The following is a 27365-nucleotide window of genomic DNA, read 5'->3' as shown; positions in this document are numbered from 1 at the left end:
AGTTGTCTGGGAAAGAAAAGAAACAAGGAAACTAGCATTCTGCTGCCATCTTGTGGTAATTATTATTATACAATCCTGATTTAATTTTAGTTTTGGGCAGTGTGCACATTTTTACATTGTGTACAGAGAACGTCTGGCTAATACAAGAAGGAAGGAAAAGGGACATGCTGGACAAGAAAATAGAAAAGTACAAATTATAACAAGCTAGGCACAACGAGCTATAATATATATAATATATAATATATAATATATAATATATTGCATAACATATAATATATAATATGGCAAAATCAAATTGACCAAAATAATTATACAGAATGGCAATTATTGAAATTAGAAATGATTGAAGTGTTTCATAGCAGGTCAGCCTTCCACAAGCCAATGTTCAGCATTTTAAACACACATTAAATATTAATAGCATGCTTTAAAACAGAAGAGACACTTCTTGTGGAGCTAAGAGTCATGCTCAACAACTTACTTCTAAGGGGCGGATCTGGATGTAACAACAGTCCAGAAGGCACTGCGACTTGTCAGTAAATTGCCTGACATAATGAGAGCAACTTCATGATGGGGATTTGTAGATCTACCAACAAAACCATGCATCTCGCCATAAAGCTGGTAGTGTCACACAATGGTTAATGTGTTTGAAAAAACTGTTGTGAACAATCCTGCTAAGGACCCTGAGGCACACATCTGGAATGTGTTGGAAGTGTGAATTAGGGGAAGTCCACAGAGACCAGCACCTCTTGCTGTTCCAGAAGGAGAAATAACAATAGTTCTACTGCTATTCATTAAATGTTAGTATATAATGTTGTTATAAAACTGTAACAGTAATTAAGGTCTTTGGGACTTGGTACATTGTGAATAGCTTACATTTTTTAGTGTGTGGTTCTGATAGATGTCAATAATATAGTGAAACACTATGGTACCACTGCAATAATAATAAGCTAAAATATGAAACACATTCATTTCTCCCCATCCACATCTGTGATCCTGCAGTTAGTATTCTTAGAACGTTATTCTTCATTGACAGTGGCTGCAAAAATTGGTTGTGGTATATGTTGAAAGACCATTTCAGGACTGCCTAATAACTCATCGGGGAAGAAACATTGATTGCTTCGTTTTTTACATGAAGTAGATGAATCTGTGCTAGGCTTTCATTAATTAAATAGACCCTTTAATTAATTGACTGTATGGTTAATAAATAAGCTTGATATTATAAAGCTGACGAGAATTTGCATGCTAACTTTGCACCCTAAACAACATTTGAAAGCAGCGGAAACGGAGCCTGGTCCCTTTAAGTGATGTGCACGTCGGCACCGGAAGTTGTTGTTGGGCTCCTGCTTAAGCTGAACCATTGAGAGAAAGCAATGATGGAGAGAAATCAGGATGAGAAGGCAAAGTATTCAAACATGTGGCAGAAATAGATGTTCTGGATAAATATACCAGCAGCATCGAAAGTGAGCAACAAAAATAATCCACTTTAATGTGGTTCGGAGTATAGTGTGGCAACCTGTCGATTAAGTGTGATTTCAGTTAGACTCACATTTAACGAAGAGTAAAGGTAATAAACTTAAAATATAAGTTCATTATATTTTGACGTATGTAAACCGAATCTGATCAGAAATGCTTGTCAGATATAGTGATTTAATAAAGTGTATTCAACTTATCAGTGTCTTAAATAAATAAGAATTCAGTGAGGTACATGAACAAGCGACTAGCAATAGCTAACTATTAAAGAGTGGAAATTTTGTATTGCTTTGTGGCGTGCTTTCAGTCCCTTACAATTGCACATTGATGATCCGTGAGTTTCAGATGGCGACGTGAATTTGAGAAGAGTGTAAATGACTGCAGTTGTTTTGGAGTAACACTTGAGGTGGAGAGTCGGTTCTCAGTCACGTGCTGGTGATGGATACCTGGAAGCCGAATCCGCGGGCCAAGCCTTTCATCCCCCGCCAGCAGCGCAGCCTCTACCTCACCTGGAAGTACAAACTGACCAACAAGAGAGCCGTTCGACGGCTCTGCCAGGTAAATTAGTCCTCTATGGTCTGATTTTTAAAATATTTTTGTGGTAAAAAAAACAGTAAGAAGTGCTCATACAGGACAGGCTACTATTGACAACTGTCTCATTGGGAGATACATTCTCACCAATGTGTGCACCTCGGTTTTGCAGTCTGAAATCTTTGCCTGCTAAAAATCTTCAGAGTTCATTAACTTTTTTTTCTGATTGGACTTCAAAGAGGGAAAAAGGGACATTGAAACTATCATTAGTGCAATTTACCAAGCAGAAAGCTCCTTGATTGTGTCAGGAACTCTACATTTAAGCTCCTCTCAGCAAGATTTGTTTATAGTACAATCCACAGAAGGCCAGCTGTCTGAGCTGTGAAGTAATGATCATGTTTCTAACAACCCCTACTTTGGACCAATAAGATGCTTGATCACATCTCTGTGCTGTATTGTGCTTCTCCTTCTCAGACAGGTGCGGTGGTGTTCTTGCTGGTAACAGTGATCATCAATATTAAGCTCATATTGGACACCCGGAGAGCTGCAATAGAGGAGGAAGCAGTGCAAGAATATGGTGAATATGATACATTCCCTTGCAGGAGAGATTTGCTACCATAACCAATGCTGAAAGAACAACCTTCTCAATTTACTTCCACAGCTTTTCTTAGGGTCTTTTCAATTACTGCTCCTGTAACTGAGTCAAGTGTGATGTATTAGTACTTTAACAATTTTGATTATACCTAAACTGTATATTATAAATACGTATTAAGTCTGTTGTCTTAAACTGTTCTAATATGTCTGTGATTAAGTTGAGTTTTTAATTACATTGCTGATCAATTTAAGTTTTTTATTTGAGATATATGTCATATAATATGATAAAACCTCATCTGTTTCAAGGTTCCTCTGGAACAGTGAGCAGTGGTGTCAGCTTACCCCAGTAATAATATAGAGCACACACAGCATGGAATTAAGATGGGTTGTGTTCTGAAAATAACTGAAATGTATACTATACAATATCAGTACAATATCAACTGTGAATGTGGCTCAGTACATAATCCATCTAAGCAAGCAAACAGATTAAGTAATCAAATAGCACTGGAGATTTAGAGCTCAGCTAGAAAGTAAACCACCAGCCCAGTTATCCTCCAGGACTGGCTGTTGGAACCATTTCTCTAGACCTACACTCACACCTAATTTTTTTGTGTCACCTAATGTTGTGTCTTTTATTGTTTGATTATGGAAGTTTGTGAAGTTTCATTTGGATGTATTGCTGTATTGCTGTACATTATGTAGTTCTTACACTGTAAAATTCATCATCAGCTACAGAAATATTGTCTAGAACAATGACAAGATGTGTAAAGTAATGGCAACACCTTGAGTTAAGAGAATACCGTTGTTTCAAAGATGAAGCCCTGTCCAATATGGAGACCCCTCGGCGACCTCCCAGTGGCAGGAAGGTCCTGGATATTGAGGTGTATTCCAGCCGCTCCAAGGTCTACGTGGCAGTGGATGGCACCACTGTGAGTCTGCTCCTCCTGTAACTCTGTCTTGCCCACTTGGCAGCAATATCATCCTGCAGCTCACCCTGACAACCCGCTGAAGCTCAGCAGGTGTGAGCCTGGTCAGTGTCTGGATGGAAAACCTTCTGGGAAAAACTAAGGTGGCTGCTGGAAGAGGTGTTAGTGGTGCCAGCAGGGGACGCTCACCCTGCAGTCTGTGTGGGTTGTAATGCCCCCAATATAGTGATAGGGACACTATGCTATTAAAAAGGCACCGTCCTTCAGATGATGCATAAAACCGAGGTCCTGACTCTCCGTGGTCATTAAAATCCCAAAGTGTTTCTCAACCAGAGTAGGGGTGTTACCCTGGTGTCCTGGCCAATTTGCTCCCCTGGCCTTTATCAATCATGGCCTCCTAATAATCCCCATCTGTCAATTGGGTTTGTTACTCTGTTCTGCTCCTCACTGATAGCAGATTTGTGCTGGGCGTTCTGGTGCACTTTAGCTGCCGTTGCATCATCCAAGTGGGGCTGCACATTGGTGGTGGTGGAGGGGAGTCCCCTTGACCTGTAAAATACTTGGTGTGTCCAAAAAAAAATATTATTACACTTGGATCTGTGCTTTCACTCTTGCTCACTCTCAGTATAATCTGGTGGTCTCTGCCTATTCATTTTCTTTATTCCCATCATGATAAATAATCAGCTAAAAGACTGAGAAAGGGAAGTTAGAAACTTTTTGGGAAATAAATTTGTAATTGCAAACAATTTTTTATTTATATTTGTGCACAGAGAACATTTTTGTCTGAATTCTTGTGTTAGACTCTTGCGCTATATTGAATCCCATACTCCTGTTATCCTTCAAGCCAAGAAAGTCAAAGGGGTTTGCATTTGCACAATCTGTCTGATTCACAGCACCAACACCACATTATGGGTCATTATGGTCACAATTGACTAATGCCATAGATTTGACATATAATGTCTGGATTTTAATGTTCAGCCTGGGCTTTGAACAAGTCCATAAATGGACAACATTCTGTATACTTCTGGGTCTCTTTTATTTTTGGACCTGATATGATCATTATTACCTGATGTGGTGAAATATATATTTTCCATAACTTTTAATAGTGTCTATTGTCTTTTTCTGCTTTGTTCTTTCTCTCAGGTCCTGGAGGATGAAATGCGAGAGCAAGGCAGAGGAATCCATGTGATAGTTCTTAATCAAGCCACTGTAAGCATCATAATGTTACATGTAGAACATACTGTATTGTAATAATAAACATATCATATTGGCTTGTTCAGTGCTGTTGGCATTAAAAATGACCACAGGTGCATCGTTAAAGACTTTCTTGACCTACTGTATAATTGTAGGCAGTGCTTACCAGGCTATATCAACTCATACCTATTTCAACCTGATATTTTATAGTGGAACATAAATTAAATGTGAGTTGAAGTAGATTGAGTACTAAAATGCATTACTAATGGTAAAACGTAAAAGGCAGATTTGTCTTATTATTGACATAGTCAACCCACCGGTCTACTGATTTTCAGTGCATCACTAAACACTATATTTTTGTATTTGTCATGCATAATCCCAGAAAACAGTTGTAAAATAAATAAAATACAAATGTGTATCTGATGTGCAGGGACATGTGATGGCAAAGCGTGTATTTGATACCTATTCTCCCCATGAAGATGAAGCAATGATCCTCTTCCTGAACATGGTGACTCGTGGGAGAGTGCTCATCTTCACCATTAAGGTGGGTAAAGTCATTCTGTACCATTTCAGCCCTAATATGACTTATGTGGGTTATAGACTAAATAGATTTCAGCAGAGAATTCTTAGTGTCTGAGTTACCCTGTGTTCTTTCAGAGAATTATATACTGTAGTTACTATATCTAAATGAACTGTCGCAATTAAAGCTTAATCAGAAAAATATTCAAAAATGTATTAATTTGGAAATTGACAAAACATAGGGTTTATTGAAACAAGACCTTTATTTGCCTCCATCTTAGGATAAATATGTCTGTACTTTCTCACCAAAATTATTTTTTGAGGTTCTGCATTCATCCTATATGTTTTAAGTGTCATACAGTATACATTGTATAGCAATGCTTGTAAAATTCTGTGAAAATATCTGATAGTGAGATAGTCTCCTCAAGTGCATTGTATCATTTGATGTCTAGTATTTGTCTTCTGTTCACTCAAACATAGGATGAAGGGTCTTTCCATTTAAAAGATGCTGCAAAGAACCTGTTGAAAGGGCTGGGCAGTCAGGTGTCCACCTCCCTGAGCTGGAGGGATATGTGGACTTTGGTTGTGAAGAAAGGAGGTAAGATGGGACCACTTCTGACAGAGCATGGTTTAGTATTCCTTCACAGTAGGTCAACAAGATTGCTGAAAAATACAAAGCCATGTTATTAATTTTGCAGGCCAAGTATATGGGGAGAAGCATTCCAAATCACCTGCTTTGTCAACGTGGGGAGACCCGGTGCTACTGAAGACGGAGGTGCAGTTAACAGCGTCCGAAGGTAATGCAGAATAAACATGGACTGCTGTTATTCATCTTTTCATTGTTTTCATCATGGAACAAGTTTTATCAAACACATATTTACTCTCAACAATGCTGGGAGACGCTTTGCTTATTTGAATTTCTCTTTTCTGTTCCCTGAAGATGCTGAATGCCACTGGCCTGATACCGAGCTGAACCGGCGAAGGAAACTTTTCTGTAGTAAAGTGGAAGGCTATGGCAGCATCTGCAGCTGTAAGGATCCAGCCCCCATTGAGTTCAACCCTGACCCAGTAAGACTTCACAACATAACTTTCTTTTAACATTGTGCAAGGAGGAGTGTTCGTAAGTACCATACAGTGAAACGACATGGACCAGAGGTGGACAGTGTTGTGAGCTGTAATTGTCATGGAAATATAACTATCAAGGTAGCCACAAGAGAGAGTTCTCACCAGAGTAAGGTCTTTATTTCAATATTGCAATATTGGGAGTCCTGCTGCCACTTCGCAAAGTGCAACCAGAGACTCAATTTGTTACAAGCAGTACAGGATTTTTATAAGACATTGCGCTGTAAAAAAGCTCAGCGCTTTGTCCCTTCTAAAACTTCCCCTTTCCCTAAAACAAAACAGATTACATCATAGAGCGAGAGAAGAAGCACTAGATTTGTTATTCAAAGCTTATCAGTTACTTTCAGCTAATTCTAACGACCCAGACAGCATATATTGTTTTGGTACATTGTCTTCTAAAGTTACCTAAACAGTGTACTTTGTTGACGCACTGTTTTCTAAAATTCTGCACGTACTGTAGCACAGCAATTACATCCTTGAAATATATTGTCTAAAAGCACCAATATATTTTTTGCAAAGCTCTCTACATTTTAAGAATCAATTTACTTATTAGATTTCTACTTCATAGTATTGCATAGTATTCTGTTTTTTTGATCCTTCTGAGCTCTGGCGGTACTTTACAGATGCAATTACAAATGCAACGTGATGCTTCATTAGTCCAATTTTGCTATTTGTTTGCAGTGCAGCAAGTCTCCCTAGCCATGATATTAATGCACAGAAAATGCATAGCTTTTCCAATTTAGTGTTGCAAACCAATTCATTAATTAGTTTTTGATTTGCGACTTCATTTACATTGCTTGAGAAAAAATAATGATAATTTCTGCAGTTGCTTATTTTTGTGTAGATTTTCATTGTATTTCTGTGTACATTTCTCTGTAGTTACAAGATAATAAAGTATATAATGTTCCTGTGGCAGTAATTGCAGGAAACCGACCCAACTACCTCTACAGGTGAGAGAATTTGGACTGTAAAAGGTGAAGTGTTACTGATTTCTTTTTTTTTTGGTGCATTTGGTAAGATTTGAGCAATGCAAAAATTGAGTATTATAGATGTAGTTTTGTATGAGTGTGGATTTTACCTTAGCATCTTTACATATACTTTTGTCTTGTTTGGGAAACAAAATGATGCTAATAAAAATCAAGGATAAAAGCATTTATAAATTCTTTTACAAACAAAGGCAGTTTCTGTATGGATAGTTTGTCCTTCAGTCTAAATTATCCCTTGATTATGTTGAGCAGAAAAGTTAACGCTGCACCAAGACCTTTCTGCTCTTTACTGGTCTGTTTTTGCAGGCCTTAATTGAAGACCAGGCTTCAGTCAGCTGGAAAGAGCCTCCTCTTCTGCAGCACCATGATTGTATAACTTGCTGCCTGCATCCATTAGATATTCTGAGTACATTTCTTAAACTTAGAGGCCTAATTTTATACTTTATAAATATAGCACTTTTATACTTTTTTGTGATTTCCTGTGTTTTACCCATGTGCTTTGTTGTTTAAAAGTGCTATCATTACTTTCCTTTAGGATGCTCCGGTCCTTGCTGTCAGCTCATGGAGTCAATCCCCAGATGATCACAGTCTTTATTGATGGGTACTACGAGGTACATGGATCATATGTCTGCAAGAAAAATCCTACGCTGCTAAGAAACTGGAGACATCCAAGATGTACTAGGAACTTGGACCAAATAATAAAACCTATAATTGTTGCTTGTGAACTTCATAATTAAAGGCAGTTCAGTGGAAAGTCTCCATGGTTTAGTCATGAAGTATTTACTTCACAGTTAGAATTTTTTTTATAAACATACCCGTGTATCTTTTGTTTTGTTTTTTAGAAATATGTCCTTCCCTTCACAAGCCATTTTGTCAATGTTAACATATCGCTTGTTAACCCGACTTCTACACCTGAAAATAAGATGGCTTATGTTTGTATCAGAAACATTTTGTATGTTATGATTTTTTTTTACTTTTTGTGGATTTCCTGAAATCAAGTACTAAATAACGTACGTAGTTGGTAAGTTTTATTGTTATATGTAGTCTGCAAGGAGATTTCGAAGGTTCTCTTTCATTGCTTTGCCAGGAGCCCATGGATGTGGTGGATCTGTTTGGACTGAAGGGGGTTCAGCACACGCCTATCAGTATCAAGAATGCCAGAGTGTCCCAGGTAATCGTCACACCAGCACCAGGAGCTCAGGAGTTTTACTCAGGTTGCATCAATAGAAAGAGATGTGTTCTGCCTCTAGAGCAAACAGTTTGTCTTTAATAGATGTAGCTGATGATTTTTCGATACTGTATATGCTAGATACTCAGTATGGGGAGACACCCAAGCTTTCCTTTGTTATCCCTGATTCAGCTCTGTGGGGCCCTGTTTCTAAGTCATTTTAATCATGCTGTTTCCAACTCCACTCCTTTCTTGTGTTTGTCAAATAGCATTACAAAGCCAGCCTGACTGCAACATTCAACTTGCATCCAGTGAGTATTGTGGGAACCTTTTTCTCAAATATTCCAAGATTTAAATTTTTCTTTGTTAAAAGGCACGACTGTCTTATTTTTTCTGGTTCTTTCTAGGATGCCAACTTTGCAGTTGTCTTAGAAGAGGATCTCGACATCTCTATTGATTTCTTCAGGTAAGAGAAATTAAATTACACTCAAGCCTCACTAGATAATTATTTGACAGTTCATCATCGGCTCTCTTGTAAGAAGCATTCCATTTTAATGTTCTCTTAGTAAAACAGAACAGTTTTGCATGACTTCCAAAGCTGTAAGGTAGAGACTAGAATACAGGTTTAAAGCATAATCCAGAATCCAGTGGTCAACTTCATTGGTTAGTTATTACCATAATATATGACATAAAATCCACTAGATGGCAGCAGTGTCTGTGGAGAATATACTGCATACCTATTTTTATCGTGCTGTGATATATAGTTCTTAAATTATCTGTTACATGACCTGTCTGATAAAATCATTATTCTTACTACTGATGTACTGGTGTTAATTCTAGTTTCCTGAGTCAGACAATTCACCTGCTAGATGAGGATGAGAGTCTGTACTGTATCTCGGCCTGGAATGATCAGGTGAGTGAAAACGTGCACAATGAGACCGACCTGAGAGAACAGATCATTCAGGTTGTGGTGGAAGTGTTCAACAGATTCATGCTCTCAATGATTTTTATTTAATAGCTGTTACATATAATTTCAATTATTAATTTCAGAAGCTTTTCCCTAATGGCAAAGAACAACATTTATGCAAGACCGCGGAATTCAGTGCTTCTTTTCAGAACCTGTTTTAAAGTGGTTTTTGTCTTGTTTTAGTGTCTTGGATGGAAGAAAAATACTTGTTAAGGGGGCATTTCAACACAGTTTTAGACTCAACATATTGTTGTAACAGAAGAAATAAGGTTCTTGATCCCGAGATGAAGTGAAACAGATGAGTTTATTGCATGCAAGGAACAATAAAGCCGAAGTCTTGTTTCCCGCAAGAAACAACAAAACCGAAGTATTGTTCCACGTACTGTTACAAACTTTTGGGTTATATAGTGTTTTCTTCTCCGTTTCTGACGTCACTCGGTATGATGGTAAAGAGGGGGGTTCATGGTATTTGGCCAGTTTACGATGTTCTGGGCAAATGGTCAGTTTAACATTACACCCAGGGGGGTTCCTAGCTGGCATCTGCAATCCTTATCAGTTAACCCCCTTTCCTGCCATAAACCCCAGCTTGTGACTTGGAAGTCTAAACCCCCTACAGAAAAGATTAAATTCAAACCCCCGTCTTCACATCTTTCTTCATTCCCCCCTTATAAAATATGGCATACGTCAGTGTAGCCTATTTTTATACATACAATGTCAGGGCAGATCTTTCCTTTCTTGGCGAACAGGTATGTATTGCCATGACATTGTACGTTCCACGGTTATAGCAAGATGTGATACATGTTTTTGTGAATGTGATGATTACAATTATACATATAAACAATACTACTCCTACAGATAAATACTATAAAAAGGTTCCACCCCAGGCCCCAAACACAGACTTTACCCAAAACCCAATTCCCCAATTTTCAGTATAATAGTCCTGATATTTCTGTCCCTCATTGTAAATGTGTTGGGCCAGATCTGAGATGTGCTCAGAATTATCAGGAATATATGTGCAGCATTCAGTGCCAATTACTGCACAAGTTCCTCCTTGGGCCGCCAGTACATAATCTAAAGCTAGTAGGTTCTGCATGGCCACTGTTCTGAGGGCTACCATCTCATCATTAACAGCCTTCAGACTAGATGAGGTAGAATTTGCTAATTCTTCTAAAGTCGAAGCCATTTGAATTAACTCTCGACTCAGAAAGTTCATGCCGGCTTGTGGAAATATTATACCTAAATAATATTCCCAATCAGCCAATTTTCTTTGTGGTCTGTGGTTAGGTCCGAAGGGGGTGTGGGTTTGAACACGGATATGAGGAACCACATATCCTAAATAACATGAGCCAGACCACTGGGCTGGCAACCATGGGTAGGCTCGTTTTCCACAAATGAAATATGTTCCGTTTGGCGCTCCCCATGCCTCTGAAAATAAGAAACTTATACCGAATTGTGGGGTGTGCCGATCCCATCCTGGAATTTGGAAGGTAGAGGTGGATATATTTGCAGCGATGGTAAGGTTGCAACGACTCCATCCAACCAAGTGCAGACCATTAGTGTGCTGAAAGCATATGTTTCCCTCACGTTTCTTATTTAGAGTCAGGTATGGTGGTGTATGGCTTCTGTTATATTTAGGAGCGTAAGAGCCTGTGAAACTCGTGGGCTCTAAGCCTCGCTCCTGTAGATACTGTAATGTTGTGCAGGTTAAAGTCGTGTTATGGCAACCCCCATAGTTTGTCATATTAAAATCTCCTAAATTATCCCTCCAAATGATCATGCCTATGACTTCCTCGAGACGCCAAGGAATGGCCCCCATAGGAAGTCCTCCCTGTACATATTTGGGTAATGCGGCACACACCCAGCAGGCACTTTGGTTGGTTTTCTTAGCTGTCAGATAGGAGAGGCCTAAAAAGGAATTAATTCCATGTTCTCCTTTGTGGGAGAGATGATCATTAATCCCTGCGGAACATAGTTCTACAGCAACAATTATCATTATTGACAGAAATGATTTCATTCTGGGTCTGTAAATGGGGATGAGGCTCGTCGGCAGTGTGGCGCGTGGATCCAGCAATCTTTTCCTTCCACTCGAACCGCAGACTCGGTTGTCAACGGGATCTGGTAGGGTCCGTCCCACCTGGGCTGGAGAACCTGTGAAGGAAATTTCCTGATCCACACCCACTCTCCTGGGATGAGGTTGTGCCCTCCTTCAGGTGGTGGTCCCCACGCCTCCAGGACCTGCTCGCGGGCTCCTTGGGTGGCCTCTGTCAGCAACTTGCAATAATACAAAGGAATGGTTGATCCATCTGAGGAAACTCCAGTCTCAGCACCTGTAAAAGAACTTGTTTCAAATTATTACAGGTGGCTTTTGCTGCGGGAACCAAGGCAATCTTGTCCTTGTACTGCACTCCCCCCTTAAGCAGATCTGTTAAGAGTTGTGCTCACCCTGTAAAAAACATTGCACCCAGGCCCTGTTAAAATTTCACAATGCTAGACACAAAAGGGCCTTATCATAACTGCTTCTATTAGACACTCTAAAGCTGAAGCAACTCAGACTTGTGGGTTTCCTCATCAGGGGAAGCACTCAGAATACCATCAACATACTGAGTGATCACAGCCAGTTGAAGCCACGTGATACCCTGTTCTGCATAGTCATTCTTTGTAATGCATAATATTCCAACCCAATTGATCTGGAATAAAACCACCCATTAAAATCTGGTACTCGGCAAGTAAAACTTGCTGTCCCAATACTCCTGTGGCCTCCTGCCGTCTTCCCATATACATTGCTCTATAGTACACTGTTGAACAGAGGAGTGAAACAAGCAGGACAGTAGTGCTCCAGTATCCCCTACAGAAAAACCAACACTCCATTAACAGTACATTTTTATCCACTGGACTGGGACAGACTTAGGGAGGCTACAAGGGATTTATAGGATCTAATCGTTAGGTAAACAGATTTTCTCACAAGACGTTATTCTCCCCAGTCTCGATTCTAAACCTACAGCGTTTCAGCATGTCTGGTTTCGAGACATTCGAATAAAACCAAATTGTTTCCACTATTGCAACTAATTGTATAAATTACAATTTATAATAATTTATAATAATACAAAAACTGTTTAACTACTTTTACGTCCACCTGTACTGTACTTATACGTTTCAGACGCTCTTATATTTTCCAATCTCCTTAAGTTGATTTTCGTCAAGTCTCTTTAGTTACGTCTCTAGCCAGTCCCGCTGGCTAAACACACTCACACCGTCATTTAGTAGACCAAAACTCACAGTTACACACATACATGCCGGCACACAAATTCATAAAACACACATACACATCGAGAATATATTTTTCTCTTCGTAATACAATGTGCTATATTCTTGTTTTACTTTTACATGAATCCTTTTAATTCCTGAAGCGCACTCCAGGTTCGCTGCATTTCTAATTTCGGGTGCGGTACTTCAGCCCACCGGTCAATATCTTACGGTTTTGGATTTGATCGTATGGGGGAAATCAGGGAAGGTAGGTGCGATTGCAGACCCCCTTGACGGGGTGCGAGACAGTGTTAGAGTGGCGCTGTCATCAACGGCGCCAGCCCCTGCTACATCAAGTCCTTTCCCACTTCGAGTGAGAGTACAGATCTGCGGGCGCCCTCCCTCTAACAGGGGAGACCCTGATCCGTTTTTATCACACTCATACCAAGTGTTATCCCAATCAGACCCCCCTTCTCCATATGGCCACTGAGGGAATTGATCCCAATTATTTTCGTTTCCTGCCTGTTTGTTCCCCTGTGGGAGAGCAGGATATAACTTAGTCGCTGGCTGCAGCACATTACCCAGTGCAGCGTGACCAGGAGTTAATTCCTAATTCGTTTCTCATTCTCCTGTACTGCCTCTTTTAGCTTTTTTTTCCTATACTCTTTCGTAGCGAGTAAAGTATATTTTCTTCCGGGTTTTTATTTTCCCCGTAAACACACTTTTAAGTCACATCCCAATTTCTTTTTTTTTTTTTTCCGTCATGTATCTGCCACTGCTGGTGCCGGCCGTGCACCAGGGTGGGAGCTACATGCTTGTGCTTTTGCCAATCAATACTCATATATGCTTTCTTTACAGGCGTCTTCGCCCCAAATTCCTTCTGACAGACTCAGCTTCTTCCTATATTTCTCTTCCCTTTCAGTCAATTTACACTTTTCTGATATGTAATCAGATACTTCCACCACTTTCTCAAACACCCAATTAGCACACGTTTGGTTTCTTTAAGATTTACTTTTGTCGTGTGTGAGGTAACAGCTCATTCAGTAGGGGGATGTTTTCACTTGAAAAACCTGTACATTACTGCACTCATTCAGCTAAGGGCGTCTGTTACCTCCAGATCTAAATGCCTCTCCGGGACTTACACCGCACTGTTCACAGGTAAGAAACGAGACCTCGAGAACCCCCTTTCTTGATCAGTAATTCACCATCCCCAGAACGCCAGCATCGCTGCTTTTGCCCCGGGGTGGACTTAAGCACTGAGCTCAATCAGGGCGATTCTCGGGTCTCAACGTCCTTTAAATCCTGCTACTTAATGCTTTGCTCTTTTATTATGAGGTGTGTTTATGTTAGTGTCGTGCGTGTGTATATGTATTTCACAAACAAGGAAAACACCAAAAACATACATACATATATCTCTTCTACTCCTGTTTCCTTTAAAAAAAAAAAAAAAACCACGCCACGCCAATCTGTGCACGATCAAGGCGTAGCTAATCTCAGGACCCCGGGCGTAATTAAAGCCCACACCAATCCTGGATTATACGTGCATTTAATGCACCACTCAGCTCCAGAACCCCGGGCGCAATTAAGGCCCACACCGATCCCGAGCCACAGAACTCCGGGTGCAATTAAGACCCACACCAGTTCTGACCTTCAGAACTCTGGGTGCAACTAAGACCCACACCAGTCCTGAACTACGTGCATTCAATGCACCACTTGCTCTAGAACCCCGGGCGCAATTAAGGCCCACACCGATTCAGAGCCTCAGAACTCCGGGTGCAATTAAGACCCAAACCAGTTCTGACCTTCAGAACTCCGGGTGCAATTAAGACCCACACCAGTCCTGACTTCACGGTAAGGGTCCAAAACCCGTTCAAAACTCCACGCGCAATTAAGGCATACACCAGCTTCGAACGCCTGTACACAATACCGCGGAACCCCTGCCAGACCAAATTCTGGGCTTACAGCAAACAACCCATTACATACACCGGTGCCTTCCCCGGGCCAGAGGAATTCAGAAACTCACGTTTACTCCGTCATCTCGGGCGATTCTCGCAGGGAGCAGAGATTTCCCAATCGGTCAGAGAGAGTCGGGACTTTTAAATAAAAGAGGAGTCCTTACCTCTTAGTTATGTGCGCGCTGACCGTCTCTCCTGCCGATGGGAAGTTCTGCGCCTTCTGGAGCATCCGCCGACTACGCCAAATTTGTTGTAACAGAAGAAATAAGGTTCTTGATCCCGAGATGAAGTGAAACAGATGAGTTTATTGCATGCAAGGAACAATAAAGCCGAAGTCTTGTTTCCCGCAAGAAACAACAAAACCGAAGTATTGTTCCACGTACTGTTACAAACTTTTGGGTTATATAGTGTTTTCTTCTCCGTTTCTGACGTCACTCGGTATGATGGTAAAGAGGGGGGTTCATGGTATTTGGCCAGTTTACGATGTTCTGGGCAAATGGTCAGTTTAACATTACACCCAGGGGGGTTCCTAGCTGGCATCTGCAATCCTTATCAGTTAACCCCCTTTCCTGCCATAAACCCCAGCTTGTGACTTGGAAGTCTAAACCCCCTACAGAAAAGATTAAATTCAAACCCCCGTCTTCACATCTTTCTTCAATATCTTCCCACATTCCTAGGGCTATGAGCACACTGCTGAGGATCCTTCCCTGCTGTACCGTGTGGAGAGCATGCCTGGGCTGGGTTGGGTCTTGAAGAAATCTCTATACAAGGATGAACTGGAACCCAAGTGGCCAACTCCAGAGAAGGTAAGACTGACAGAGTAGAGGTCTCTAACCATGGCCCCCCAATCCAGCATGATTTATAAGTCACCCTAGGTCATTTCTAACTGTTGTGTGTTCTTGGAGGGTTTTTAACTATTAAGTAATTTGATCAATAAAGGAGCTCTTGTCCTTTAGGACTGAATATTTTTTGCAAATGATCTGGAAATTCCCATCACATAAATCACCTGCAGTTAATCAGAAGTAATATTTTTCAGGCATTTAGAAACTGGTGTTACAATGGTGGTGATGAAAGCTCTGCAGGGTTTCTGGTGAGAGTTTCTTGAAATCAGACTACTTTTGCACAGTAGTTTGTTTATTTTCATGTTTTGCAAGTTGCACATTATTACACAGGTTTCCACAGATGAAACAGAAATCAAACATATGTAACTTTCCTGTAACTCAATTCATGAATGAGACCTGAGCTTTATTGGCATAATATTACACAGGTATCATGCAATAGGATAGTATTATATAATTTTACCAGTGATAAAATATAGTATAATATAGCACAATACAGATGTAATTATATTTATACAGAGTTTGTTAGATAAATTATTTCAGATAAGCTAGACTGAGCATGTGTGGAGTGGAACTTAGCTATGATAATATGGGATAACACACCTACTCTATGGGATCAGTGCCTTGGGATCTTAATTGAATAAGTAATATTTTAATGTCTGATCTGGCGGACGACATCTTGTATCCAGTCTCCTGTGACCTCCCGTCATCACACTGGGACATTGACGTGGACATCTGGTCCAGGGGGAGGAGTGTCACACACCAGTCCACCGACACTTCTTAATGGTGCAATCTGTTTTTCCCTGGAGGTGTTCCATTCCTGTGTGCCCAGGCACAGCCTTGCCTAGTTTCTGAAATCTGATGGTATTGGGCTAGAAGATGGTAACTTATATTGGTTGTGCAAATTTTACTGGGAATAAAGTTATGAGCTTAAAATACGCAGCGCCTGGAGAAGCTCATGAAACCTGAAATGACGAATACTAAATTGCAACTGTAGGATTACGAGACTTTTGTTTCTGACCAATGCGTATGTTTGCCCCTTCAGCTGTGGGACTGGGATATGTGGATGAGAATGCCGGAGCAGAGGAAGGGCCGGGAGTGCATCATTCCTGATGTCTCTAGGTCTTACCATTTTGGGATAATTGGACTGAATATGAATGGATACTTCCATGTAAGAATTCTTTAATACTGTATAATAAATAAAGTAATGCTGTAATAGATATTTTTTGTATATTGATCAATTTTTTGGCTTACTTTGCTGTTTAAGCACAATGTATTTAGTCCTTATCCTCACATGAAAACAAAAGTGGTTGATTCCACGTTAGATTTTTTAATTTCCACTGTGTTGGAAACAGATCATTAGTACTATTATACTAATTAACTTTATAAAATGGCACAGTTTAGTCACTGAATTAGCATTTTGTGATTGGACAGCCTGCTATTCAATCAAAGCAGTAATAAACGTTTATTTGATTTCTGTGTATTTTTAGGTCCAGTAAGCCTGTGGCTATTTTTTTTACTATGCTTTTTACATAATCATTCTCTTGTAAATCCATCTGATGGATGGTATCCACACAGCTATTGCAGAGAAGCACTTGGGGTGAAACTCTGCAGTGGCTCAGCCAGATAAGTTCCTTACTTAACCATGGGCTGAGCTAAATGATTAAGACATTGTGAATTCAAGCTTGGGTCTTGTCTCTAGCTGACTGTGAAAGAGATTCTACAAGCATCTCCAAGGATGGGGTTGGTGTGAGGTGGTCAGAGTGGAGCTGTGACCTTCTTTAATATTTCTGGGTGCCTCTCCATCAGTCACACCTCTGGGGCACACCTCTCCATCAGTCAGCACGCCAGTCCAGGACTTGTGTTGAACAGAGTTTCCAGTATGGGGCTTCGTAGCCTGTGATGGATTTAAGAAGCAAATGGCTCAAAGGTGGGCGAGTCAGAAGAGTCCACCTCACTTCGTTATTTTCCCCTGTGTGTAGTTGCAGGGTCCCTTACCTGGACCACTATATTCCAGATATGGGTGGCTGTGTACCTGAAAATAGTATGAAGAATCAGCACTCTTAGTGTGTTAAAAGAGCTGCTTTCTTAAAACTATTCAAACTTTTGTCCTTTGCAACATCTGATGCACCTGTCATTTATTATTTTTCTTTTTCAGGAAGTGTACTTTAAGAAGCATAAGTTCAACACTGTTCCCAATGTCCAGCTGAAGAATGTGGATAGGTATGTCCCTTTTTCTGCTTTCTCTGAAACAAGCACAGGGTTTGCATTTGTTTTCAAATAATCTATTTTCAAAGATTTTCTGATAGAATTAGAAATAGAAGTTCATTGACAGAATTCATTGGTGCTGTCCTATATCAGGTTGGCTTATAGGTCTCACAGATCTTTTTATTAGTTTCAAAATCAGGTTTGCTCAGAATGTAGAAAGTGCTCCCTTTTGGACACTGCAGTCATTTTCTTATAGTACTGAGCTTGGCTTACTCAGATTTGGTGCAGAAGAATGTACAGTTAAGAATTTGATCAGATTAAGTTAACTTTAGTTCATGATGTAGTGGACTTTATTTCATGTCTAATACCTTTTTCATATTTAACATTTAAGGTGGTATTGTAGTTTAGGAATATAGGAATTGTATGCTTGCATAGTCTGTGTTTGCTAGTAACATTATTTCTAGCATTATTTCTAGAATTAAATGTAATTGTGGTTATATCAATGTGTATGTCTCTTTCCAAATAATGGAAGTTAAAATTTAAAAGGCTAATTTCTAATTAATGTTTTTTTCCAGTCTGAAGAAAGATGCTTATGAAATAGAGATCCAGAGACTGCTTGGGTGAGTGTGCTTCTCTGCTGACAGCACAAACGTTTTTGTTCTATTGTCCTGACTTTGAGCTGTATCTGAGTGTGCAGATTTGTTGTCACAAATGCAGTATAAAACATGTTGGTGTCATGAACCCCACAAAATGATATCTGAAAATGAAAAAGTGAATACAAGGAAAGAAACAGGCTGTTTAAGAACAGCCTTTCAGTCCATCACAGGTTTGCGTTTCTCATACATTAAGTGATTCCATGAGAGCATCAAGTTGAAATAATATACTAAAATATGAAGACATAACTTCAAAGATGTGTTTTGAGAACTGGAAATGGGCAGACTATGGTTTACAAAACATGTTGTGGAAGAAGCTACTTAACTGTTTTCTGATCCTTAGGGAAAATGCCCTTTAACATCCTTGAAATAATCAATTTCTAGTAGCCAAAGAAGCTAGGAGTACCAAATGGCCTCCTGTAACTTAAAACCCTTATTTTCATATTGTTCTCCACAGTATGGCTGTTTTTAATACAGATCTGTGGGTTCTGACGTAAGTACAGAATCAGCTGTTTACATTCATTTTTCTGTCCTGCTGACCTTTTGATCAGCCTAATTTGAAACAACAGATTGGTTCAACTTTAATTTTGTCCATAAAATTCAAGGAAATGTAGTCTGGTTTCCTCTTAGTTCTGTGAGTACTTTAACGACCTTGTCCTTGTGTTCCCTGCACAGAGAGGCGGAGCTGCTGGATCACAGTAAGGACCCCTGTGAGGACTCCTTCATCCCCGACACTGAGGGGAAGACCTATGTCATGTACATTAAAATGGAGGAGGAAACTGATACTGCCACATGGACTGAGCTAGCCAAGGCAAGAGAAACTGCCCATCTCTAGTGTTTTGAGCAGTTATTTTCCAGTTGTTTGTTATAAACTCACCAGATTTGGAGTTTCCAGTGATGTGTTAGCTAGTCTTGGATCAGAGCTACGACCCTGCAGCCACATGTGGGGAAAATGAGGTGTAGGAAGACTGCTTCAACCTGCCCACTTTCACGACACTCATCCTCAGACCGCGTCGCAGGCCTTCAGGAAGGCACAGGGGCCAATGGAGCAATAGAGCCGTGCTGCCTAAACCCAGCCCTGCTGTGAGCAATGCTTGGGGAATCCCAGCAACAGTCTGCTAGTGACATGACCAGGTTCGAACCAGCGATCCTGTGAATCATGCATCCCAACCTGCATTTGAGCAAGTGCCTAAACCAGCTGAGCCCCTCGGCAACCCCTGTTTCTTTTTGGTAATTGCTTTATTTGTCAGGTCTTTGATAGTGTAAAGTTGCGTTAAAATTTAGATTTTGTCAGCGCTTCATTAGGACCCAGGGAGATCTTGTTGATTACAGTGAAACGTGGAACATTTCTACTGGTTTGTGTGGAAGTACAGTACCTCAAGTTCTGTGACAACACAAAATGAAAAATGGGCTATACAGATGAGATACCACGTGCTAGAAATAAAACAATCTCACCATGTTCACAACACAATTGAGAAAGCAAGCCCCCACCCATGGAAATGCCAGTATTGAATGCAGGGGGCTGAGATCATAACTAGCATCTAAAAACGGCCAAAGAAAGAGGTGAGATAAGTCAGTTAGATAGTGCGACTTATCCTCAGCTGACAGAGAAGCCCGAGAGATTAAACCCTACACTTGACAAAGATTGCGTGTCTCCATATCACTAGCCAGACCTACAATTGACCTTTTGGAGACGTTATGTGAAAATCCATGGAGGCTAGGTTACGGAGAGTACGCAGAGATTGAGGGAATTGGAAATGTCCATGTAAAAATGCTGATAAAAGTCCTTGAAACAGCCTGGATCAATCATCTAACCATTTCATCCAATTCAGTGTTGCAGGGGTACATGATCCTATGCTGGCAAACAATGGGTACCAGGTGTGGTACAACCTGGACTGGACACCAGTCCATCTTGACGCCTGTTGTCACAGTGCATTATCTCATTTGGTAAACGTAATGGCTTTTATGAGGATCCTGTCTGGCATTCAGTTAGGCACAGCATAGTGCTTCATCATAACTGGAAACCCACTGCTAACTTGTTTTCTCATTTTTCATATTCGGCCACAGACTGGGTTTGTCTCCTGTCCCTCTTAGGTAATTTGTTTATACTGTAAGAAGTCAGTTGATTAGCTTTTTTTCAGTGCTTAATATGAATATTTAGTAGATCTTAAAGAAATCCAAAAAGGATTACAATAAGAATTGAGCATTATTAAAGTCAACTGTTAGCCCATCTTTTTATGTTGCAATGAGTGTTGAATTGTATTTTAAAACGCATTCAGGAAGAGTGATTTAATACAAGCTGAAGCAATAAATGAGATGTCTTCTTTTTAATGGATCACAAGCATACAGTTTCTGCATGTATGCCCCACATGAGAATCTAGGATAATGCAGGCTTAGATATCCATGATTTGTGGAAATTATGACTTTTGTGTTGTGCATTTTAGTGCCTGCATGTGTGGGATTTGGATGTACGTGGGAATCACAGGGGAATGTGGCGCTTGTTCCGGAAGAAGAATCACATCCTGGTCATCGCGGTTCCCGTGTCTCCTTATTCGTAAGTAGCTGGAATTCAGGATATTACTGGTATTGATTCTGTCAAGGAATTTACGTTTGGAGTGGTAGATGGAGTTTGGTTCGCAAAACAAAAGGAATGAGAAAATGTCCTGTCTGTTGATGAGCTTCTTTCATTCATACAACTGTGATGATAAAGAGACCTAGCTTCTTGTAAGAATTTATGATGGTGAGTATACAGATGTAGCCATTCAAAACAAGCGGGGTACGCTGCGGTACAACGCGGTGGGTGTGTACCTCATATCAAGTCATTTCACGTCATACCGTGCTTTGCTGTATGCAAATTAGATTATGTTAATAGTATCCAGAATCACCTTGTAAAACCGCCAGGTGGAGCTAATAAAGCTTAACCTCCCATGTACAAAATTTGAGCAGTCACCAGAAAACACCTGGTTTCGAATCCTGATCACTGCTGAGGGACAATCTTTATTCAATTAAGAATTTAAGTTGTATACTCCTTAGACTTTTAAATTTAAACTTTGTATTACAGCATGTTAACCATTATACATTAAAAAGTTGGTATATTTTATGAAAGCAAGATTGCTCAGTTGGACAAAAGTACACAACCTACCACCTTTATCATAAATATTTTAATTATGCAGAAATATTTTATGCATCAAGTCTTTACCGAAGATATTACTAATAGTATTAATAATGAATGACCTTGGACAAGCTGTAAACTCAAAGTATTACCCTGGTCCACATTCTTTGTAATCGTCTTTGTAAACGAAAATACTTTATTTTTTCATTGACAAAAGGTAACACCACAGCATTTCGTTGATCCTATCACATATTAATTTCCAATCATACAAAGTAAGTCTTGAGAATCTCTGATTCACCATGCCTTTCACATGTTAATAAACTTTATTAATTTAGGAACATAAACATATTATGTAAACTGTACTGTATATGGCTGGTCTTGGTAGTTTAAAGAAAAAATACACACCAGTATTCCATTACTCCCTAAACATTTTAAGCATCAAAGTCTTACATGTGGTTATTTCGGAAACGTTTTTATGTGCTCCTTCTGACCATATTACTGTACGTTTATGTACTTTGTGAAAATTGATCGTTTTAACCTTTTCTGCGAATATGCTCGTTATCGGAGTAAACAAAAGCATACTTTTAGAATTCGATTAATAGGGAATATAATTTGGTGTATCTAAATAAATTAATAACAATGTAATTATATTCATGTACTGTTGCACAAACAGTAGTATAAGACTTAACATTGATATGTGTATTGCTGTTTCAGTGCTTGATACATGACTGTTTCTGTGGTGTGATGGTTTAAGTGACTGACTTATAAAGCTGAGGGCGGGTGTTTAAATCCAGCTGTCGCCATGAGTTTTCTTTTAACAAATAAACATTTCTTTGAAAAACTAAAATAGTAAATATTATTGGCATTATATTGACATTTTTTAGATTTCTAAATATCACAACATGTTCGTACTGTATGTATCTCTCTCTCTCGGCTGGCGCGTGGGAGTGCTCGCTGTGCCGAATTTCACACCACAAAGTCTGAGTCTCTGCGTCTACATTGTTTGTAAACAAACCGGTTTCACAGGTATTTTCTCAGCTTCTTCATTTTCAAAGTAGAATAGGGCAAGTCTTCCAATGAAAGACAGTCCTTCTCCCAATTACCCCCCACCCCCCCCAGCTGTGTCACTCGGTTTGAAAAAACGGTTTGAATACCATAGTTGCTGTTTTTAATAAGCTGCTGAGTAAATAATATGAATTTTCCTGCTGTCAGCAGTATTCTGTATATAGTTTTATGTACTGGCTGCGAGGTCTTTAAAATTAGGCTGGGCAAACGATTTTTTTAATTCTTAAAAAATAAAAAATGAAATATAATGATGTGTTCCTGCTTAGACATTGCATGACTTTAAAAGCTATAAAAACAGGTTTCGATAGTTAATAACCACTTTTTATGTGCAAAAAATTGGTGATTTTTCTTCCTCATGATCAGCTTACAATCTCTGTGTATGCTGTAAGGTTTCCTGGTATGTAGAACAGATCAGCAGGTCTTTTTTTCCCCAATCCGAGGCTCTGAAAACAGTGTGCTGCCCACTGTGCTGGGTCAGAGGGGGAGGCGGCACCGAGAGAGGTAGGGAGCGCGGAGCTCAGTATTGCACAGTAACCAAAAAGCACCAATTGTGTCTGCATTCATAACTTAGTGTTTAAAATTAAACGACGAAAATCATTTTCTTTGACTCCTAAGTCCCTTGATTATCATTAAGTACAGGTTTCTCACCTCGTAGACTACTTTTTGATACCATTGTTAGACAAAGCAGGAACTTATTGTACTTTCTAATGACATTACTGGTGGAAAGATTACAGATTTTAATTTTGTTATACATTTTAGAAAAGTTTCATCTATACATACACCACAAAGCTGTTCTCGATTGTATTTAGACTATGTTACACTTAGTTCATTGTTTTAAATACTTCTAATGAAGAAAGTTAGGTGTTAGCATAAACCATAAGTAATCAATAATATTAAATTTAGCACTGTAATTGTTGCACTTTTCCTTGCATCTTGTAAAAATATATTTTCATTGTTCAAATATACATTAAATCTATCAGAAAATAAGTTAAATACACAACTAATGTAAAAATAGGGAAAAATATCATAATTAAATGTTTTCACTGCCTATTAGCTATTCAGAGGGAAAGGCGGTGTCGTCACTGCGCTGGCAAGCATGCTTTTTAGATAACGCGATTCCATATTGTATTCCCATTAATCAAATTCTAAAAGTCTGGTTTGTTTACTCCGATAGCAAACGTATTTGCAGAAAAGGTTAAAATATCACTTTTCTCACAAAGTATATAAACAGTATAGTCAGAAGGAGCACATAAAAACATCCAAAATAATTAAATTCTGAAAAGTATGAGTTTCTTTTACTTTTCTTTTCTTTTGATAACGAGCGCAAGTATCCATGGAAAATGGTAATCACTTAACTTTGAATGTTTTGTGATATTTAGAAAGACCAACAAATTCAATATAGTGTCAATAATATTTATTGTCAGTAATATCAGTAGCAGTTTTAAATTATTCATTGTTATTAATAAATGACTTAGCTTCAAACATGTTGTGATATTTAGAAATCTAAAAAATGTCAATATAATGCCAATAATATTTGCTATTTTAGTTTTTCAAAGTAATGTTTATTAAAAGAAAATTCATGGCAATAGCTGGATTTGAACACCCGACCGCAGGGTTATAAATCAGTCACTTATTATTATTATTATTATTATTATTATTATTATTAATTGCTTACATTTATATAGCGCTTTTCTGGACACTCCACTCAAAGCGCTTTACAGGCAATGGGGACTCCCCTCCACCACCACCAATGTGCGATTAGATATGCGATTCCATATTATATTCCCTATTAAACAAATTCTAAAAGTATGCTTTAGTTTACTCCAATAACGAGCGTATTCGCAGAAAAGCTATCACTTTTCTCACAGAGTATATAAACATACAGTAATATGGTCAGAAGGAGCACGTAAAAACGTTTCCAAAACAACCACATGTTAGACTTTGATGCTTAAAATGTTTAGGGAGGAATGAAATACTGGTGTGTATTTTTTCTTTAAACTCCCAATACCAGCAATACACAGTTTACGTAATATTTTTGTTACTAAATTAATATTGTTTATGACCTTCAGATGTGTTATGCTCCTATTCTTTTTATGCTCAGCTACTAAAATTTCCCTTTAGTTGTAAAATTCCATATAAATATTCAATACTAAGTGGATTAAAATGTGCACAGTAAAGAGATTAAATGATTAAATCTTTTCACTACCGACCAATGCACCACGAGTGCCCCTGTCGGTCATTTTGGTCAGCCAATCACGTACCCCGGTACTGCGCTGTGGCTCGTGCGTAGTTGCGTGCGGTATGGGTTTGTACCGCGCACTTTGAATGGCTGCATCTGTATGCTCTTCTTGTTTCTCCTTGGGAGTACAGTGTGAGGGATTGGAAAAATGTCATTTCTGTCAGTTTCTCCTGTCCGATGGGTTTTGATAATATAACCATAAGTTCATAAGACTGAAAAATGCAACAAGCAACCGTAAGTAGCCTAAGCGGTAAAAAAAAGTTGTTTGGCACATAGGTGGAGCAAATGAGACTGGTTCAAGTCAGGGCTGTGGCACCAGCTTTCTGAACACTCCTGGGACTGGTTGGGCTAGAGTCCCCCAGGGTCTCCTGGGCTTGCGACGCAACAGTGCCCCCTGGAGCTGGTGGCCTCCTGTCCATCTTCAGTGTTGAAAGTGATGCTGTGCTTCTTGATGTTAATTCTGCTGTAGATGGGGAGGGGCCCACACTGTGAAACTGAGGGAGGAGGTTCTGACAGTGCGCCTTTCAGAAGTGCAAAATCCTTGTCCATTATGTACTGGTAGAAAGCTTACGGGGGTTGATGGATAACTGAAGGTTCCGATTTGTGCGGATATGAAAAGAAATATAAATTCCAAAAAAAATGTTTTAACTTCTCTTTCCATCTTTCATACTCTCTCTTAAGTGTGAAGAAGCCTGTACAATTAACACCCATTCACTTAGAACCTCCTCCAAAGGAAGAGGGAGCCCCCATGGAGCAAACATAGTATCCAAGGGCTACAATGTGCCCAGCTGGACTTTGCAACAGCCGTACAACCACTATCCCAGCAATCCTGGGTCTTCCAGGGGAGACGTCAGAGGGATCCATTCAAAACACTGAGCCCATGGGATTCACAAGACAGAAGTACCTCAAGTGATTTTTTCTGCGCTTTACATTACATTTTAAATAATGATACTAATTTTTTAGGGAGAAGAGTTATTTTCTAAAGATAGCTCTGGTATGCTGTAACAGACTCTAATGAACAAGACATGAGGGAAAGGCAAAGCCCTGGTGTGAGTGTGAGGGAAAAGTTTCCAAATTTTCACTCATTTTGAAATATCAGGATTTGTGTGGCAAGTGTACAAAGTAGGGGAACAGGGATACAGTTGTTTCAGGTGAAGGCACTTGGAATGCAGGGTATCCCGATTCTAGTCCATGCTTGGCATGTCTATGTGATTGTAAATAAAGTCTTCTTTTGAAGTTGCCCAGACATCGCACCACAGAAGCTACACAGGCATGTGTCTTCTACAGCCTTATTAAACCTTTAGATGGAGATGGCAGTGAAAAAGAGGTGCTATGGTCTCTACTTGGTAGTTCTGTTGTCTGAACTCACAGGACAACTGTGGATATTAAAATCCCTTTGCCGCCAAAACATTAGCTATGAAGAAATGAGTGCACTATTCATCTTGTACATATATTGTAACTAATGTCTATTTATTTAACCAGTACCAGCCAGTGTGGTGTTTTATTTTTGACTAGTATTATTTAAACTGCTAGTACAAGAAAAAAAATAAAAACAGCTGTAATGACTGCCTTTGTCTGCAAATTTAAAATTACAATGCATATCTGTATTTTGGGGGAAATTTTAGTGGCCTATCCTGCAGTAATAGCTTACAGGTTTAATGCTAAATTGGAACTGTGGTTATTTAATTTATCTTTTCATTTTGATGAGAATGTTTCAGGTAGAATATGGATCATATGGAGAGTAGCTTGAATGACTAACACTTGAACACTGCATAACATCACTGTTAATATTTAACTTGCTAACTAATAACTGTAGTAGTGGTGTTTCCTGTGTATGAACAGAATACTTGTTTACAGAAGTGATTTATTGCCTAGGGGTAATAAACATTTCATCTTTCATTTCTGAAGATCAAAATGTCTATAAAGTTTTACTTGTTTACCATCTAAATTATAACATAGTATGAATGTTAATGAAATGTAGAGTGCAACATGTAAGTAGAACACAACTTCTTAATAATGTAGTTAATAATTTTGCATATTAAAATTTTTAAATCATCGACTCCTAATTTACAAAGTTTATAAAGTAACACTATTATTTGCATTAGTAGTTGGGAATCTTTAGAGTCCAGTATGGTCCAAATGAATCCTCTTTCTTGGATGAGCTTTCCCAGTTCATGGTTTGGATTGGCAGTCCATAGACTTAAATAGTAAAAGTCTTAAGCACATATTCTGTTGACGTTTAAATAAGGAAAAAATAATCACATAAGAATTAGTTTCCGCATTCATATTGTTTGAAAGTCTCTTGTTCTTTGTGTATGGTTTTACTTGTTTTCTTATAAAGATTAATGTATGATCACAGTTTTGTATGCAGTGTGCTAATGTGCTGTTCTTTCAGCTACCGCCATGCATAATGTTGTCTTTATCAGCTGATAATGGCCCAGAGACATTTCTGATTGTACAGTTTTATAGAAGTCTGGCATGATTATCTGTATGGTTCTACACTACAATTTTTTTCTTGTCTTAATAAAAAAAACTTAATTTTATAATATGCATTTTATTTTTCATGGCCGTGGG

General features: G+C 39.1%; 1 protein-coding gene across 3 annotated transcripts; it reads left to right on the top strand.

Annotated features, from left to right (window-relative positions):
• The first annotated feature begins 1327 nt into the window (after positions 1 to 1327).
• Positions 1328 to 27337, top strand: pomgnt1 (protein O-linked mannose N-acetylglucosaminyltransferase 1 (beta 1,2-)). Of its 3 annotated transcripts, none has more exons than XM_015355688.2 (22): positions 1328 to 1460; positions 1816 to 2028; positions 2476 to 2578; positions 3409 to 3524; positions 4665 to 4730; positions 5146 to 5259; positions 5715 to 5832; positions 5933 to 6031; positions 6175 to 6302; positions 7236 to 7306; positions 7878 to 7953; positions 8430 to 8513; positions 8780 to 8821; positions 8918 to 8976; positions 9351 to 9423; positions 15353 to 15481; positions 16560 to 16685; positions 17673 to 17737; positions 18298 to 18342; positions 19051 to 19186; positions 20820 to 20929; positions 25473 to 27337. In XM_015355688.2, the coding sequence occupies exons 2-22, from the start codon at positions 1909 to 1911 to the stop codon at positions 25552 to 25554; spliced, it is 1962 nt and encodes a 653-aa protein (XP_015211174.1). In that variant the 5' UTR covers positions 1328 to 1460; positions 1816 to 1908; the 3' UTR covers positions 25555 to 27337. The 3 variants fall into 3 exon arrangements, with proteins under 3 accessions (XP_015211174.1, XP_015211172.1, XP_015211173.1); XM_015355686.2 differs by having other exon boundaries at positions 1328 to 1564; XM_015355687.2 differs by having other exon boundaries at positions 1328 to 1564; positions 1810 to 2028.
• The last annotated feature ends 28 nt before the right edge of the window (positions 27338 to 27365 follow it).

This window comes from Lepisosteus oculatus, chromosome 9, assembly GCF_040954835.1.
Source record: "Lepisosteus oculatus isolate fLepOcu1 chromosome 9, fLepOcu1.hap2, whole genome shotgun sequence".
Lineage (NCBI taxonomy): Eukaryota > Metazoa > Chordata > Actinopteri > Semionotiformes > Lepisosteidae > Lepisosteus > Lepisosteus oculatus.
Note: the sequence above shows the minus strand (reverse complement) of the source record. Positions and strands in the feature narration are given on the sequence as shown.